This window comes from Ailuropoda melanoleuca, chromosome 7 (assembly GCF_002007445.2).
Source record: "Ailuropoda melanoleuca isolate Jingjing chromosome 7, ASM200744v2, whole genome shotgun sequence".
NCBI classification, from domain to species: domain Eukaryota; kingdom Metazoa; phylum Chordata; class Mammalia; order Carnivora; family Ursidae; genus Ailuropoda; species Ailuropoda melanoleuca.
The window spans coordinates 40,248,485-40,267,406 of NC_048224.1; the positions used below are offsets into that span (position 1 = coordinate 40,248,485).

General features: G+C 44.9%; 1 protein-coding gene across 3 annotated transcripts in view; it reads left to right on the forward strand.

The window, feature by feature from the left end:
- Nucleotides 1-18,922, forward strand: part of SNX30 (sorting nexin family member 30) — a 106,071-nt gene that overhangs the window by 68,712 nt on the left and 18,437 nt on the right. For 2 of the 3 annotated variants that reach the window (XM_034664303.1, XM_034664305.1), the window contains exons 5-7: nucleotides 3,351-3,546; nucleotides 5,212-5,429; nucleotides 17,682-17,768. In XM_034664303.1, the coding sequence (XP_034520194.1) occupies nucleotides 3,351-3,546; nucleotides 5,212-5,429; nucleotides 17,682-17,768 (501 nt within the window). The remainder of the gene's footprint in view (nucleotides 1-3,350; nucleotides 3,547-5,211; nucleotides 5,430-17,681; nucleotides 17,769-18,922) is intronic. The other variant, XM_034664304.1, reaches the window with a different exon arrangement.

Here is an 18,922-nt window from a genome sequence, read left to right on the forward strand (position 1 = left end):
GGCCCACAGTAGTGGATGTCATCAGATTCCTGGGTTTTTTTGTTTTTTTTATTTTGTTTTTTGGCATCCATTTGCATCAGCATGGTTTCCATGTTAGAATTCAGGAGAAACACCCCTTTGCACTGGCCGAAAGGAGGGATAAGCGTTTCCTTAAACACTTCTTGGCATATTACTAGGCGAGACCACTCTGACCAACAGCAGGCAGAAAGAACAGAGCGAAAGAACATCTAGTGACTGTTTGGTAATGATGTTCTTCCCAGGAACCCTGTGAGAGGTGACTGGTAACCTCATTTTACAGATGAGGGAACTGAAGTTCAAGGAGTCGGCACGTGTTCAAGTGGCATCACTAGGATTTGAGATTGGGTCTGTATATGGCTCCGGAGGCCACACTTCCCTGCCGTATCAGACTGCCTGACCAAGACGAGTTCAGCGTTACTTGCCCACAGCCATGTTCCTGTTAGGCGAGCATTTTCAAAGCATTTGCCAGAGAAACATTTGGGTCCCACACAGTTGCCAGATTCTGTGTGTTCACTCCCAGGTTGGTTATTCACTGGCTTCTGTGTGCACTTCCCTTTGGCAGAACTGGCAGGAAGTCTGAGGCACTGTGCCCTAAATGTCTGCAGAAATGGGATCTCAGGCCCAGACTCTCATGCCAGCTCCTTGTAGCCACATCTGTTTACCTTCGTGAATCACATTCCCATCCTTGGGCCATAGGTGGTTTGTTCCATGTTGGCAAGGGTGTTGACACTCAGGGACTTCCCAGTTTTCTTTTTCAAAATGGCAAAATTGAGAAATATTTGCAGATAAATCAGTTGACGGTAAAGATTTTAGAGAGGGTGCCGTTCTCCAGACGCTGGAAACCACGTGGCAAAGTCCTTTAATGTATTTTTTTTTTTTAAACCACCATTGGGATTTTTTTAGTCCCAGTGATGAACTTCCAATTCATCTTCTCTTTTCTCCTAGAGGCCCATTCCCCCCCACATCAAACTCCTGTTCTGTTTCAAAATAAGTATTTCCTGGTAACAGATCCTCAGATACAGTTCTTACGCAGAATGAAATCCATCCGATTCTCCAGCAGGGCAACTCACTGCCTCACGCACGATTCAGGTTGTTGACCTGGGAGGCCCCAGTCTTGGTCCTCCTTACTGAGCAGAGAGACACAGGGAGAGAAAGAGAACGCAGACCCTTGGTCATTAGGAATCTATGTGGAGATTAAAGAGGAAAGATTTGTGTGTGTGTGGGGGGGGGTATTTGGGCCAGATAAATGATTAAAAAAAAAAAGTCCTTCAGCGTCTTAACCACAGTCCAACTTCCCGTGAGTAAGCACTGGGGTATTGGCTCTAACACTGAACAAATTCTAGCCTAGTTCAGTTTTACTTGCTGAATTGAATGTACTAAATAATCCCATCTTGTTCTTTTTTTTTTTTCTTTAGGTTGTGGTAAAATACACAGTTTACCATCCTAACCACTTTAAGGTGTTCATTTCAGTAGCATTAAGTATATTTACAACTATAATCTCCAGAACTTTCTCATTCCGTGAAACTGAAACATGCTACTGTACTGTGCTATGTGTACTACAGGAGCTCCCCATTTCCCCCTCCCCGTGTTCCCCATCTTCTAACACCCCTTGAATAACTTGGTCTTGTTCTTTAGTGAGGCCTTGACATGTTCTGCCACAGTGAAGGAAGAAGCATTCTTCTCTCCCTTGATAACCTGATCTTATCACAAACCAGAAGTGTCTTTGAGAAGAAGCCAGTCATGCTGAGAGAGGTGGGGGGACACTCAGTATCACCTGCATTCAGATCGGTATTTTCGTCTTTGGTAGAATGGGAACAGCAGTCAGAGAGGCAGTACTAAATAACCCCGTTCTGTACATTGACTTGGTTAACTGGGGATTCCCTTCTAAGCCTCTACTTAGAATAGAGCTTTTGCAGTCCAACGAGCCCATTTGGATCAAGCCCTGCCCCAAAAAATACTGTCCGTGGAAGCAATGCCAACAATGGCAAGGCTTCCATTACCACCTTGCTAAGGCCAGGTGTCTACAGGGATGTTTTCTTGTCTAGGGTACATGAGGCTAGAAGGGGAAATGGAATCTTTAGAACATTCTCTCAGGTAGCCTGACTTTGAAAGGAATAAGAGAAATGGAGGAGGGGAGCTAGAGGAAATTGCTACTGTTTTGAAGGTGGGCAAGCCCGGGGTGTCTGTTATGCCCTGAAGGGTTAGAAGTTGAAGGTACCGGCAGGCGAGGGAATGGTTGGTGGGCAGGGACCTTGCTTGTCAGCAAGGTATAACTGGGAAAGAGTGGAATCAAGAGCCAAAGTGAAGGCCTTGGCTGCTCAAAAAGGAAGGAAGTGAAATCAGGAGCAGTCTACCCTTCAGACACTTGTGGGGACCAGGGCCTATGACTGTGGCCATGAAATGGGAGGGGGCTGCCAGACATCTGTGTTAAGTGTGATTCCCTGTTCTCTGCTCCATCCCTAAACCAGACAAGGTGACCAGAAAGCAATGGCCTTGTGCCTTGTTCCCTTATCTCTCTGTAGGCATGCCCTACTTGGACCCGGAATAATTATTCTGTCTGTATTGAGGGTGGATATAAGCAGCAGACACCCGATCTTCTGTAATACCATTTTCAAAGGCGCCATTAAAGGAGGTGATATAGAACAACCAGAAGATGCTGGGATTCCTCCTAGAGTTGAGGGCCAGGAGGAAGGTTATTTGACCTGGCCGACTAATACGCGTCTTAACTTCAGATACAGTGGATCACGTAGCTCAGCGTATTTCCCGCGTGTGCCCTGACCAAGACCTTCAGGATAAAGGGTTCTGTTGTTTACAGCATCTATCCTTGGCTTGGGTTTTCTTGTGCTGCTTTTTCTGTCGCTGTTTCCTGCTTCCTGCCCTCTTCTCCCTCCTTTCTTTATATGTCTTTGCTTAGGATATAAATAAATGAATGGAATGAATTTCAGCTCTAGAATTTTCTTCCTAAAGATAACTTAGGATATTTTGTATGAGAGAAAGGGACTTTTTTTTTTCTTTTTTTCTTTTTTTTTTTTTGTCAGAGGCTTTAAAACATCATGTTAGAAACAGTGTTGAATTTGAAGGAGAGCGTGCTCAGGTGAGTGAACCTGATTAGAAGGGTAAGAGTCTGGCTCTGGTGAAAGGGCTCAGATGTGCGCGTTTGGAGATTCTGATGGCGAGGGGAGAGGACTGTTGTATATGTGGTCAGTCCTCTAACTCAGCTCCTCGTTTTCAGGCTTCCACTTCCAAGAAGAACCACCTAAAGGAGTTGGTTCACCGAGTCCTGGCAGTGGGAGTGATGCAGGCCCTTGAGTTTGTTCATGTGTCATCCTTAGGACCTGACTGCCTACAAGAAGCAAGGAATGGCGCTGCTGACCCGAGTGGGCGAGTCCGTCAAGCACGTCACCGGGGGCTACAAGCTGAGGAGTCGACCTCTTGAGTTTGCAGCTATCGGCGACTACTTAGATACGTTTGCGCTCAAACTGGGAACCATTGACCGAATAGCCCAGAGGATCATCAAAGAAGAAATAGGTGAGCCCTTTGTGCAGATACTGATCACGCCCAGGGAGCGTGTGCGCGGAGCGTGTGCGCGGAAATGGCTTTCACGTGTGCCCAGCAGAATCAAACTGCAGAAAGACTGGCCTGACAGGACAAGGCCACACTCAGAAACTAATAAATAAGTACAAGGAGGGGAGGGGGACGTTGTGAGCAGAGTATGATTTTGTGCCCCTCCTTTGCCCTGCACCTCAGCCTGTGTTTGCTTTCCCCCTGGCGAGCAGCCACTTCTCAGCCCCGAGGCGTTTCCACTTCTCTCTCTCTTAACTTCAGCTTTAAAAGTGAAGACATGGACTCAGCTTCCCTTCATTCATAGGAATGATAGTTTAAAAAGCAAACTTCGGTACCTTTTCTGGCAGAAAGATTGTTCCAGAGGACCGCATGGAGACCCGTGTTTGCCAAAGCTGTGCTCCTAATGAGTCTCCAACTTGAAATTAACTCGCCTGCCCCACCCCTGCTTCATTTCAGACCCATTCCTCCTGACCTGGGGAGTTATGAGATCTCTCTGGAACCTTCCGGGTTGTCGCCACCACTTCCCCCCCACCCCTCTTGTGGTCACCTGCTTTTCTGTATCCCAGAATATTAGGGCCTTTTGTCTTCTTACACACGTGTAGGCCAGAGAGACCGGAACAGTGTTAATGATCATTCTGGCACAAGATATGAAACACACCGAAAAGGATTCTCCAGTAGTTGCTATCCACTGGTTACTAAAAAATGGCCACATTTTATTGTAATGGCAAGAATCCTGGTGATGGGATGCCTGGGTGGCTCAGTCGTTTAAGCATCTATCTTCAGCTCAGGGTCCTGGGATCGAGTCCCACATTGGGCTCCTTGCTCTGCAGGAAGCCTGCTTCTCCCTCCTCCTGCCACTTCCCCTGCTTGTGTTCTCTCTCTCCCTCTCTTTCTCTCTCTGAGAAATAAAGAAGTAAAATCTTAAAAAAAAAAAAAAAAAAGAATCCTGGTGACAAATGATGCGCTAGATTTTCTTCCGAGGGGAAATAAATCAACATTTGCCCTTGTTCCCTGTGCTTTCGTTCTCCTCTACCCACTGATGGTATTCTGTGGGGCCTGCAGGTGCTAGAGGTAGCTTTCAGTACCATCCACATCTAAGGAGCATGTGGAATAAATTCTGATGGGACCAAAGTGTTGGGGTGACCTGTGAATGAGAGTGATTCTGCCTATGTAAGGCCACATCCATATCATAATATTTCCTAAAATCCTATTATTTTTCCATTGCGACTGATTTTTCTTTCCCTTAAAAAGATCCCCCTAAACCTATGTGAAACTCTGCCCCTACTGTTGTTAAAATCCTGCTTCCCTGTATGAGTAGGTGAGTGGTTATTTTTGAAGATATGTGGTGGATGTAACTCCTACCACTTCCCCCAGAAGGCATCGTGGTCCCCATTATCCAGAAGTATGGCATTCCCATTACGGGGTGAAGTCAGGTGATGTTATGATGTTAGCTATAATATGGGTTTATAGAGATTTTTAAAAATTATAAACAATGTTGTGTTTAAAAGAGAGCATGCTTTGGTGAGTGAATGGCCAAGTAAATAACGTCTCACTATAGAGAGCTCTTGGCTACAGTTGTTACTGAGTCAGTAATACCAGTGATTGTCTTAATTACCCACCAAGTCTTAGTTTCTCTTCTCCCTTTAGAGTACCTTGTAGAGCTGAGAGAATATGGGCCTGTGTACTCCACGTGGAGTGCGTTAGAGGGGGAGCTGGCTGAGCCCCTGGAGGGTGTGTCAGCTTGCATTGGCAACTGCTCGACGGCCTTGGAAGAGCTGACAGATGACATGACAGAAGACTTTCTACCTGTGCTCAGGGAATATATTTTATACTCTGACTCTATGAAGGTAAGCTGGCTCACTTCCTGTGCGCTTAAGTACGTTCCTTATTTAAGTCATTTTCAGAAGGTAATTTATTGTTGCCTGTTTGCACATGGTATGGGTTTCCTTCTTCCTGGGTGGGCAGGATCACACATGTGGACTGACCTCATAGGCATATAAATAGAACATATGGTGAACCAAGTATGTGAATTAAATGAAGAAGAATAGTGTGGAAGAAACTCTTAATGTTCTCTGAGAGTTCATGGAGGTATAACATCTAAACAAGACCAGGATGCTGTGGAAAAAGAATATGTGGATAATTAGAGCTCTTGGAAGTTAAAATCTGATTTGCTGAGATGAAATGGAAGAGTAAAGTTGAAAGATGAGGTTGAGGAAATCTTGGAAAGTAAAGTAAGGAAACCAAGTAGTTGGAAAGTAGAACAAAAATGCAAAAGTACTGAAAATGTGAAAGAATGATAAGAGACATAGAGGATTACTCTCAAAGGTTCAGCATCTGTCTGATAAGAGTCCCTGAGAGAACAGAAAAGACTGATGGAAGGAACTTATGAAAGAAATAATACAAGAAAATCTTCCAGAGCTGAAGGATGTGAGTTTTCAGATTAAAAGGACATACTGCTTGCCCAGCAAAAGGAATGAAGAGAGAGCCAACCCACAGCATATCACTGTAAAATTTTAGAATGGAAGTTATAAGATTTGAAAAGCTTTTAAGGAAAGAGGGAGAGGGAAGAGATGTACAAATGGAATAAGAATCAGAATGGCTTTGATCAAGCGGCAATGGGTGAGAAAAGACAGGAGCTGTGAGGACAAATGATTTCCAACCTCAAATTCTAAATGCAGAATAAGGATAGGGTCAGATGCTTTAATGCCCACACTAGAAATTACCCCAGCCTGTACTTGGACCTGTTTGATAGCACAGCTACAGGGACTCCTACGATGTGACACCAGTTAGAGAAAAGAGTCAGGCTTCTTTACCAATAGAAAAAGTTATGTCGCTCTGTGTTGAACACCCCAAGTAGCTCATCTTCTTATTTCCCAAAGGAGACCTCTGATTTATTGATCTGTTTTGGGGGCAGATCTACGGCACCCCTTAAGAAGGCTCAGGCTAAGGATTGACAAGAATCTCTTGAAAGAAACTCATCAGACAGCTTTGGGTTGTAAAAATGGAAAACCAGAAAAATCATGGCAATATGAAAATATTCTACACCTTAAGGAGTAAAAAGTAATGAATGAACTAGTTATAAAAACTTAAAAAAAAAAGCCCTTATGGAAAATTTCAAGCATACAATAGAAGCAAAGAGACTAGTATGACAAACTCCCATATACCCATTGCCCATGTTCCATTTTGTTTCACTGGATATGAACCTTTTAAGGCTCTTGATACATGTTAAATTGTGGACAATGGAAAATGTTCCTGCTAGAATGAATCACTGTCTCCTGTGTGCTCTATAAAGCTGATAATAAAACACTTTCAGTGACAGGATTGGGTCTGGATCTCACAATGTGCTGGGAAATGTTATGAATTTCCTTATCTGTAAAGTGGAAATGATGGTAGTCATGGTGATGATAGGGATAAAACTTACATGTGACATCATTAGCCTGAGGCAATTTTGTTGGTAATTACTGGAACTGAGGCTGAAAACCACAGCTCCTGATTCCACAAATTTCCCACTCATTTCCCCCTATTACATTGGGTTTATTTTTTTATTTTTATTTTTTTTTAATGAGACCTACACATGGGATATTTAATTCTGTGGCCGAAGCAGGTATAGAAAGGCATTCTGGGGTTGGGGGTGGGTGGAATGGGTGAGGGGACCCAAAGGGTATGAACTTCCGGTTATGAGTAATAAATAGGTCATGGGATGTCATACACAGCATGGTGACTATACTTAATACTGTATTGTATATTTGAAAGTTGCTAGGAGAGTAGATCTTAAAGTTTTCCAAAGAAAAATTTATAGCCATGTGTGGTGATGGACGTTAACTAGTCTTATTGTGGTGATCATTTCATAATATATACAAATCATTATTTTGTATACCTGAAACTAATATAATGTATGTCAATTACATCTCAAAAAAAAGGCATCGTAACTTGCTTAAAATGAGCCAGAATATTTTGCTTTACTTATAAAATTAGTAGTATCTATTTTTGAGAACAAAAATACAATTATACAATCCCTGGGGTGTCTTTGAATTTGTCTCTTATATAGACTAACAGTCTTCATCAAAAATGCTCCCTTAACCTTGCCAGACTGAAAATCTGATGCATACACAGTCCTGGGATATTACAATACAAATTACTTTGTTCTTGCACATGGCAGGTATGTTAGTACTTAATATATATTTGTACTTGAAGCAGGATTTGAAATTGTCATTTAGCTAAGGTTTATCTGGTATCTTTATCAAAATATTATTATATAGTGTGGCATAAGCTTATGTGAGTAATTGAAGTCTACATCAAAGGAACATTTGTTTGTTTGCTCTCTTTCTTCACCCCCGTGTGAGGCATATGTATTGAGTTTCTTGTTCACTAAGCCTGAATAAACATTAATCAGGTTAATCGGGCTGGGAGAATGGGAGTGTATGCAGTGTTTTCTGGGAAGGGCATAGGAAAGAGGAAGTGTTGACTGGCGGTCTCTGAAACCCTAGCTCTGCCCCTTTGGTGAGCTCAGCTAAACCTGGTTCAAAAGAAATGAGGTCGACCCACTCCCATTCTTTTTAAAGGGAAAATGTCGCTGCAGAGTGGTCTGGGTAAGACGGGGTGACTTGATGCCAAAGCCACGACTGCGTGGGTCCATATCTCCAGTACTTTCTCCCTGCAAGGCTAGACTGATGTTCAGCTGTTTCACATTCCTAATGATGGTCGGGGTCTGCGTGGCCAGGTTTAAAGACGCTGGGAGAGGGGGCTAGGTGTCTCAAGTGGCTCCCCTGCCTTTGTCTTATGATATTGCTGCTCTTTTAGAATTCTTAGCTGAATTTTATTCCTCTGCAAGAGTCATATAGTTCCATTTCCAAAATAACTTTTAAGTGGGATCGACTTTGCTATTCAGTATGAAAACCAAACATAGAGTGTAGAGAGCTTGCTGAAGGCCTGGCTGTGACATGTTCAGTATCAACTACTGTGTGGTCTTGAGAACGGAGCAAGTCCTTCCCATTTTGTTTTGGTGGGGAGGTTTTGGTGTGGTGACGTTTTATCAGTCTGCTCCATCATGAGGGCCTCGAGTGGACCGAAGCGAGTATTCTTCCTCATCATTTGGAACGAGAGACCCGCGCCTTAGGAATGTGAAGTAGCTGTGGGTCAGCTGAGCCCTGCATGGGGAAAATGCTGGAGATCATCGAAGCCGTCTCCTAATGGGGCTGAGGTTGGGGTTCCTCTCTGAGTTTTAAAAGGTCTCCTGACTGACTTCATCTCCTAATCTCGATCATCTTGTCTATCTTGCTCATTTTATGGATGAAGAAATAGAACCCCCTCGGTAAATCTTTTTGCTGTCCCATGGCCATAATTCTAATAAGCTGTCACCTTGTACCTGTGTCTTTACTCTTGGCCAAAAAGCAAACCAGATCAGTTCCTGGTTTTCAAGGCTGAATCTAAAATTTTCTCTCTTTGAATGCGCTTGTGGTTGGGTACACTCTGTTCCCTTTGGAGGTAGAAAGAAAGCACAGAAAAAGTAGGGTTGTTATCAGGCCATGTGGAAGACATGGACAAGGTTCAGTGAACAATGGGGACAGCTTGTGCTAGAAAGATGGTTGAGGTCATGTATTTCAAGGATGCTGAGAGATAGTGAACAGCGTGGGAGAGGGAGAGATACCAAAGTTACCCTCAGGCCCAGGACTCAGATTAAACACCCCGAAGACGTGTGCACATGAGCCCTTATATGGGATTTCACATCCTATGGACTATGTGTGGGGAAAATATAATTCAGTAGTGATGGGCTGGGAGAGAACGTCTTCCAATCCTTATGGATTTCAGGCGTGCCTTTTGAGGACTGGATCATTGTGACCAGTACACGAGTAGGGGAAGCTTTAAGAAGGTTAGAGTAGGACCATCTTATTTCCCATACTGCCTTATTCATAGAAGGTGGTTAGCAAATATTTCATTGAATTTGACATTGTGGTCCATTTGAAACATTAACTGGTATATAACTACTGCTATATGTCCCGTATCTTGTTATTTTTAAGAGATGGTTTACCTACAAGTCAAGGAACATGCTTAACTCAGAGGTCTTGCAGAACAGTCATTTGTGGGTGGGTTGAGTCAGAAGAGGGTGGTAAGGAAAAGCCACACAGAGGAAGTGGCTTCAGTTGGAGACTTGAATAACATATAGGAGTTATCTGTGCAAGGATCAGAGGATTGAGCATTTTAGGCAGAAGGAACCGCCAGTGCAAATGTTCTAAAGCAGAAATAAGCTTGGTGTCTTTGCAGATCAGAAAGGCTGCTGTGACTGTAGTCCAATGAGCAAGGGAGCAAGCGGGAAGAGATGAGGTCAGAGAGATAGGTAAGGGCCAGGATGTACATAGTAGTAGCATCTTCAAGGCCATGGTTGGCAAGAGTCCTGGGTTTTAGCCTTAGGAACAAAAGGGAAGGCATTCGGGTTTATGCAGGGGAATGACAGGATACAGTTTTTACTTTAAGACAGCTAGTGCTACAACAATGTGGAGAATGGGTTGTAGGGACTGAGAGTGGAGGCAGGGAGACATTGAAGAGACCGTCACAGGGAGCCACGTGGCAGAGAACTGCGGTGGTAGAGCTTGGGCTACCATGGTGGACTGGGGTAGATTTTGGATGAAGGGCTGACCAGACTTCCTGCTGTATTAATGGGAAGTCAGGAAAGGAGGGATTGGTGATGACTTCTGGGTTTTTGGCTTCAGTGACTGGGTGGACAGTGGTTGGNGCTAGTGCTACAACAATGTGGAGAATGGGTTGTAGGGACTGAGAGTGGAGGCAGGGAGACATTGAAGAGACCGTCACAGGGAGCCACGTGGCAGAGAACTGCGGTGGTAGAGCTTGGGCTACCATGGTGGACTGGGGTAGATTTTGGATGAAGGGCTGACCAGACTTCCTGCTGTATTAATGGGAAGTCAGGAAAGGAGGGATTGGTGATGACTTCTGGGTTTTTGGCTTCAGTGACTGGGTGGACAGTGGTTGCTATTCATTAGGATGGGGAAGTTTGGGGCAGAACAGATTGGGCAGTTGGGAATCATTGTTTTGGCCACACTGAGTTACAAAATGCCTATTAGTCGTTAAGGTAGAGATGTCATGGCAATTGGTTATGAGTTTAGTTCAGGTGGGAATAGAAATGTGGGAGTTGTTTGCATATAGATGGTGGGAGTTGACCATCTAGTGAGATGAGATCCTGGTGACTAGTGTAGGCCTGGCTCTGAGGCATGACAATATTTAGTGGCCTAGTACCTAACTAGGAGGAGGAACAAATAGAAAAGGAGACTCAGAAGGATTGGTAGTGCAGTAGGAGAAAAAAAGTAGAGGAAGACCAGAGAAATGTTTTTAAAAGGAGCATGATCCACAGGGACTCTTGTATTTAATAGTGTGGAGGTCATTGGTGATTGCGGTTGGAGGTATGAGACGTGGTTTGGTTTTAAAGACATAGTTTGTCTTTGAGTTGGAGATACTTTGAACAATGTTCCCAGATAGCTTTTTCCAAATGTCGGTTCTTTGTGGGTTTTTTTCCAGCCTCCCCTCCTTTTCCCCTGTGAGCCACAAGGTGGAGCTAATGAGTCGAGTGACTAGGCTTCAGGTTGGCCCCTTCTAGTGCCTTGGAAAACAAAAACAGATTTTTTCTTTTTCTTTCTTTCTTTCTTTCTTTCTTTCTTTCTTTCTTTCTTTCTTTCTNTATGAGACGTGGTTTGGTTTTAAAGACATAGTTTGTCTTTGAGTTGGAGATACTTTGAACAATGTTCCCAGATAGCTTTTTCCAAATGTCGGTTCTTTGTGGGTTTTTTTCCAGCCTCCCCTCCTTTTCCCCTGTGAGCCACAAGGTGGAGCTAATGAGTCGAGTGACTAGGCTTCAGGTTGGCCACTTCTAGTGCCTTGGAAAACAAAAACAGATTTTTTCTTTCTTTCTTTCTTTCTTTCTTTCTTTCTTTCTTTCTTTCTTTCTTTCTAAGATTATATATTTATTTGAGAGAGAGAGAGTGAGTGAGCACGAGCGGGGGGGGGTGGAGGGGCAGAGGGAGAGGGAGAAGCAGGCTTCCCACTGAGCAGGGAGCCCCACATGGGCCTGGATCCCAGCACCCCTGAGATCATGACCTGAGCTGAAGGCAGATGCTTAACTGACGGAGCTACCCAGTCGCCCCCAAAACGGAAGATTTTCTGGAAGATTGAGTCAGGGGGGAAAAAAAGGTCCTCTTTCCTGAACAAAAGTAATTATAGATTGAGGGCATACTTTCTTGGAAGAATGAAGAAGCAGGATGTAGAAATGTACGTGATCTCAAATGTTTTAAAAAGACAGATATATAAAAATTAACAATCTGAGATTCTCAGTGATGGCAAACTAAATATATAAACTCCTTTTTCATGAAACCGCACCAGGATGACACTAGAGTGGTTTGTTTGTTTGTTTGAAGTCTAAGCCTGCAAAGATAAAGAGCAACAGGAGAGGAAACAGTAGCAGTAAAGTAGGGACTGGAGAGCAAACCAAGAGGTGGTAAGGGACTTAGGTGACTGAAGAAACTGCCTTTGAAATTGGGGGGGGGGCACTTGGAGACCTCCTGGTTTACACTGTGGAATCCTTCAAAAAGGGGGAGAATTGGCAGCACCCAGTGCCTCTGGGATGGGAGGAGAGAGAGCTGAAGAGAAAGATTGGTCAGGAATCTGTTTAAGAAGAAGTTAGAGCTTCCAGTGCTGACCTCCTTCCTCACACAGGGGCCACTGTCCCTTCTGTCCTCTGGGAGAACTGGAGGCATATTCTCTGGAGGAGGTAAAACAGAAGGTCTCTGGACCTAGGGACCCCAGGCACAGTTGAGGTTGGGGGCTAAAATCCTAAAATCAGGATGCTGAGTAAAAGATTACCAAATGCCGAGACTCCTAGTCCACTTCCTCTGCTTGGTTCTCAGCCTTATATCTTCCCTGCAAGGATTAGAAGAGCCTTTTCTGTAAAAATCTAAACAGGCCAAGAGAAGAGATTTGAAGATACTGATCATGGGAGAAGGATCCTCAATGAAAAGACCCAGCAGGGTCCCTATAGAGAATTGTCAGCAAGCCCTTAATGTGCGGAGAGCTTTCAGTCAGTTTTTTAGTGTTCCCCTTGTGGATGAGTGGGCAGACAAGGTCACTGAATATTTAAGAGATGATTCTAATGTGAATATCAAGTAAAAACAAAGGAAAAAAGTATATTCAGTGAAACATCATTGAGGGAGAAGAAAATTTCCAGGAAAAAAATCATTAATATCTTTAGAAAGAGATGGCACAACCATAAAACAAGACTTTTTTTTAGTACCTAGAGAACAAAGAGATCATGGCAATCAAAATCATGATAGAAATGAAAAAAAAAATTGCAAGAGTTAGAAGAAAAAGTTAAGGAAATGACATGTAAAGTAAAACAAAAAGATAGATGGAGAATTTGAGAGAAAAAAGTATGCAAATGAAAGGACCAGACCTCAATATCCAACATCTAAATAACAGTCTGCCAGGAAGAGAAGACACGGAAATGCGAAACATCAAAGAAGTCTATTCAAGAGAACAAACTAGAAGTAAAGACATAAGTGTTACTGGTTGTGCCTAGAAGATAAGATGTTCCCCCTCTTGTATGTTTTTCTTTATTTTCCAAATTTTCTGTAACAAATATGTTTTAGAACTAGAGGGAAATGTGTGGCTTTAATATTACCCACATTGCCCTAGAAAATTTAACTCACAGGTGGTCCATTTTCGACAGAACTTATAAAAAGAGCATGTCAAAAGGGGCAACCTAAGTTCCATCATTTAATCAGAAATTATGTCACCAGGACCAAGTTCAGACTCATGTTCCTGTCTACAGGAAAATATTGTCCTAGATGGCCACCCAAAACCAAGCCACAGCGCTATGTTAGTATTTGATTTTTATTCCCATCTGAGCATTTTTATTACCAAACACTCATTATTCTCCACTTGCGTCTTTTGGGTCATCAGCCCCTGGCACATCGGAAGATGAACCATTCTCTTCGACAGTCTTCTACGCATGACTGAGCTGTTCCTGTTGCTTTCATCTGCTTCCTCAACCCTGCACCCTAATGTCCCTCTTACACAAAGATCTGAAGCTTAGAAACCTTCCAGACTCGAGGTGGCTTTTTGGTGACTGCTGACCTTTTGCACTAGGAGCTGTTTTGGGAGCTCCCTCTTCCTCATCCTATAAGTTTGTGAGCCCACAGTCTCACTGGTAGAAGATGTGAGCATGAGCTCTGGGGCTGGAGAAGGGATGTTGAGCCTTCCAGTTGATGCTGACAGTTGTGGTATTTTTGTGGAAAAAAGCCAGTATAGAGATTGAAAGCCAAACCACAAAATGTATCTGTGATTTAACTTCCAGACACTGTTGTCATTGTAGTTCAGTGGTTATTATTAGCTTGTTATTAGCAGTTTGGATGACTGATATTATGGTTCCATTGTTTAACTTCTTTATTATGGAAAAATGGAACCGTGTGGAGGCACCACGGTCCCCCGCATACCTGTCAGCCGGCTCCAGCTGTGGCCCACTTGTGGTCCGCCCTGTTCCAGCTCTGCTCCCACCTGCTCCAACCCCCACCCCCTGGGTTATTTTAAAGCAAATCCCAGGCATCAGATCACTTCGTACAAAAATATTTAGTACATATCTCTAAAATACAAGTGTTCTTTTAAAAAAAGAACCACATTATTATCACACCTAAAATTTTTTAAAGATTTCCTCAGATATCTAGTTAGCATCCCTTTCCCCAGTTGTCTCAGACACTGCTTTTGTAGGTGTTTTTTGAAATTGTGATCCAAATAAAACCCATACTGTGCTCGATATGTTTCTTAAGCATTTTTTTTAAAAATCCCTCCCTGTCTCTTTTTCCTTGCAGTTTGTTTGTCAAGGAAATGGAGTCGTTTTTCCTCTCTACATTTGAAAGGAAGGGTAGTGAGGTACCAGATCACTAGGGCCATTTCAAAATCACCATGAAATGTTCTACATTCAAACAAACAAACACAGCATATGAGAACAATGTATTTTGTGTCTAATTATAAGTCACTCTCTCATCGAGCCCTTCCTGGCTAATTTATGGACAATTCTGCCGTCCCCCAAACCCTTGGGCCTTTGTATCTTCCTGTCCCATTTTCTTTTTCCTCATCCACTCAGCACTACCTTAATCCCCATATATTAGTATATTTTACTGTGCGATGTCTGCCTCCTTTCTGGAATGTAAGCTCCATGAAGGCACGCGTTTTGTGTGTTTTGTTCTCTCCTGGAGCCCCAGCACCTGGGTCATGAGTGAAGACATGGAAAGGCAGGGCCGAAACAGGGTGAGGAAGGCTCAATGGGGAAGCGACAGGGGGCGCAAAGTAGCAGGAAAAAGTATCTGCACGCCCTTCACCTTTTGATTTACGTTCTCCACTGGCATCAGAGACCCTACAGAGTTCTGTGAGCAGCTCAGATGGTGCCTAGCTTTTGGTCATCACTCAGGGACGGAGGGACCTCTCTGTAGCTGCTGACCGAGTCCCTTGGCAGTCTCAGGCTCAGGCCCCGTCAACCATAGGCCGGTTTGACCAGTTTTGTCAACATAGCCTGTGTTGTTCAGAGTACAAGGCTGGTCCTTGCCGGTCATCACCAACTGTGTGCAACGATGCTTTTAACAAGGATGGTAGTTTAGTTTAGCTCGATTCAGAAACCTTTTTCCCAACCCGTAGCGTGGTTGGGCTCGCACTCAGGCTGGGAAGCGACACGCTGTCCTGGAATGTGGCAGGAAATGCCTGAGTCACCTCTATGCCATTAGCAGCGTGGCCTCCACCAGGTCCCTCTGCTGTACTTCAGTGTTCTTGCCTGTGAAATGGGGATAATATCCCTTCACTTCTTCAGGCGCCTTGTGAGTCTTTCTGCTGTCCAGCGAGGTGGGGGATGGTAGTGCAAACCCTCCAGCCATGTGCATGAGAAGGCAGCATTCTGGCCACTCTAGGTGACGTGGGGGTAACGGTGGCTGAGGAGTCAGAGGCCGACCTCTCCCCTGGGCCAGGGAGGGCCCAGGCTACTAGCTGAGGGAGTATGGCTGAATCTTGGGGCCCTCTCACCTGCTGTAGGATAGGGAGAGGAGATGCATCTTATCTGTTCTAGCTGTGTGGAGCTCATGCCATCCCTGCCCTCCAGGGGCCTTGGCACCCTCGGCAGAGTCCCGGGGCAGAACGACGGACAGGAAGCCCCACACTGTCCTGACTGGGTTCCAATGCATTGCTTTGAGAGCACTTCTAGCTTTGTTTATGAGGTTCTTGCCACACTGACAGAGTATCCCCGGAACAGCCCAACCCATTCCTACTCTGTGTATGTGCTTTTTCCAGTAAGAGATGAGGTGTCCCATGATGAGAGTCCGTGGCAGGAATGAGGATTCCAGTCAGCCCCTCCCTGCTATTCCCTTGTGCCTTGGAGAACCATATTTGTGTCTCCACGTGTTTGGGTAGAGATGATGATTTTTACTCCTGCTAGTACCAGACTAGTAGATTTAGAATATTTTCTGGGTTCCATGAAATCCAGAAAGGACCCCTGACTTATGTGTTTTTACTTTATTTATTTTATGTGCTGTCCAATATGGCAGCCCCTAGCCATAGGTAGCTATTGAAGTTTAACTTCCAGTTAGTTCAACAAAAATTTAAATCCAGTTCCTCAGTCACACCAGACAATTTCAAGAGTTCAATCAGCAGGTGGGGCTAATGGCTCCCGTATTAAGTGCAGATGATGGAAAGTTTCCATTATAATAAAGAGTTCTGTTGAGCAGCGCTGCAGACGTTCCTACTCCGAGCTTGGTGAGCGCAGGGAGGGACCTTCAGAGTGTCCAGGAGAAAGACATTGAGCAAAGAAAAGCTACTCTATCGCAAGTTTTTTCCTCATGTTCTTCACGGGGTAAAACACTTCTCAAAGGAAATATGTACTTCAGGGGAAGACTTGAGGTTCCCTACGTTGACGTCTTCCATTAGAAGGTTTCCCCCAGAGCGCACCCAACTATTCAGCCGCGCCTCACTTTTTATTATCAGGGACACAAAGTGCCCACTGCTTAGCCAAGGAATGGCTCCCTCCTGCCTGACTCCCTACTCTGCAGGAAGGTGCCTCTGGGGAAAGAATGAGATTAGAAACTTTGACAGCACTTTGTGATTCTGAGTGAGTGGGAAAGAAAATTCTTATCACTCTTGATTTGCCGCTCATGCTTCTTATACTAAAAGAAGAAAAAAGAAACCTTTGGATGAGACAGATGCTTTTCTAGGCTATGGATTGCATTCTTTTCCGTCCGACCTAGCGGGGTCTCAGTGGCGGAGCCAGCACCAGGTGGGGCAAGGGAGGCACCCAGGGCGCAGATTTAGGGAGACACTCAGGTGCCGACCTTGCACTTACAGGGGCCCGAGAGTGACTGTCTCCTTCAGTTGTGTGTCCCGGGCACCTGGCTTGCCTCACCCTATCCCTGGCGAGGCTGGCTCTGTTGGAGCGCATTTGCCACTCCCCCTCGCAGGCTCACCGTGTGGTTCTAGGGATTCTGGCCTCGTGCACAGATGCAGCTTTGTGCTACGTCTGCGCCTCTTCCCTGGCTGGACCCGCTCAGGTAGGGGCGGTATCTCTTTGCTCTTTGGATGCCTGGGCTAGAGTGGGGGGTACAGCTGAGCAGCTAATGGGTCCGTGAGCAAATTGGCCCACCAGGGATCGACTCAGTGAACCAGAGTCGAGAACTCTCCTGACATAGACTTTTCCACGAGCGGTTCAGAGAACATCCTGCATTGTCACCTGCCAGGCCTCACATTTCAGCACAGCCAAGTCCTCTCATCAGTGTGGCTTGGGATGGGCACTGTTACCCCTACTTGTCCTCGCCCAGAGCTTCCGTCACCTTCAGCATCAGGCTGAGTTACTGCACCAGAAAGCTCGGAGAATGGTCCCACCTGTCTTCCACCCACTTCCTCCAGAGTCCATGTCACGTGTCACACGGCAGCCAGACTGTCCAGGGAGCAGGTGGCGGGGCCTGGGTGTGCCATGACTTGGGGAGGGATGGGGTAGAGAAGCAACTGCCCGGGGCTGAGAGGCTCCTTTGTGAACTCGTGTGACATGCTTCCCCTTTCTCCTCCCGCAGAGCGTCCTGAAGAAGAGGGACCAAGTGCAAGCGGAGTACGAAGCCAAACTGGAAGCTGTGGCTCTGAGGAAGGAAGACCGCCCCAAGGTTAGGGAGGCCACCCCGGGAGGGCTGGGCTGCTCGGGGCTGCAGCCGTAACTGTCCCACTGGTGCCCAGTGAAGCCTTGTCCCTAGATCCATGCAGCTAAGGTGGTCAGCCCCAGCTGGGCTGCGTTCTTGCTGTTACTGTCCTCTGTTCTCTTTGATGTTCTTATTTCTGGAACTTTCTAACGTGTACTTGGGGTTGAGTTTTCTGCTGTTTCCTGAGGTTTTTTTGCTTTTGGTTTTTTGTTTGTTTGTTTTTGACTTTCAGCTTTGCCATTCAGGGGCAGTTCCTCTCTCTGTAAAATGGGATTGAGGAGAAAGGGGAAAGAACAGTCTAGATCCCTATTCTCAAAAGTGTGCTTTGCTAAGTCATCCACTAACTGTTCCCGACCCATGACAAGGAAGGTGTAGACGTTGAGAGTCAGCAGTTTTACAGCAATTTGGTATTGAACGTGCAGCAGGAGTGTTGTCGGACTAGCTCATGTGGAGCAAACTGCTTCTAGTTACGCACAGTAGGTCTATGACTTTTTGGACTGGGGAGCGAAAGCCTACAGATAGTGGTCCTTTGCCACGTAGTTCAAGAAGCACTGAGCGTCCTTAAGGGCTCTGGGTCCAGACAGAGGAGCATAAGGTAAACATGCATCTGTTGTCTTGCCCTCTGCCATTTGTTACCTTTTTCTCCCCAGGATAAAACAAGATAAAAACAAGATTCATAATAGCCAACACGCAAGTTGGGTGCAAAGCTCTTTACAGTATCTCACTGATTCCATACAATAGTCACGTGGTTTGGGTCCCACTATTATTCCCACTTGAGAGATGAGCAAATGTTCCAGCCTCCGAGTTACCGTGATGTTACTGTGCTCCTCTTTGTTTGTTCGTAATTGGAAGGTGTATTTGTTTTCAGAAAAGGGGTGGGGGTGGGGAATGTTATTAAAAAGTTAAATTGCAGGGGCACACGGTTCAGGGAAATAGTCTGACATCAGAACAGTTTGTCTCCTGCTGCTGCAGCCGTGCCGAGACGCACCTGGAAAGGAGCCAGCTTTGTAAATTCAAAACCCACACCTCAGGAATGGCACGCCTCAACTCCATATAGTACTATATATATATTATATATATATTTTATATATATATTATATATATATTTTATATATATATAT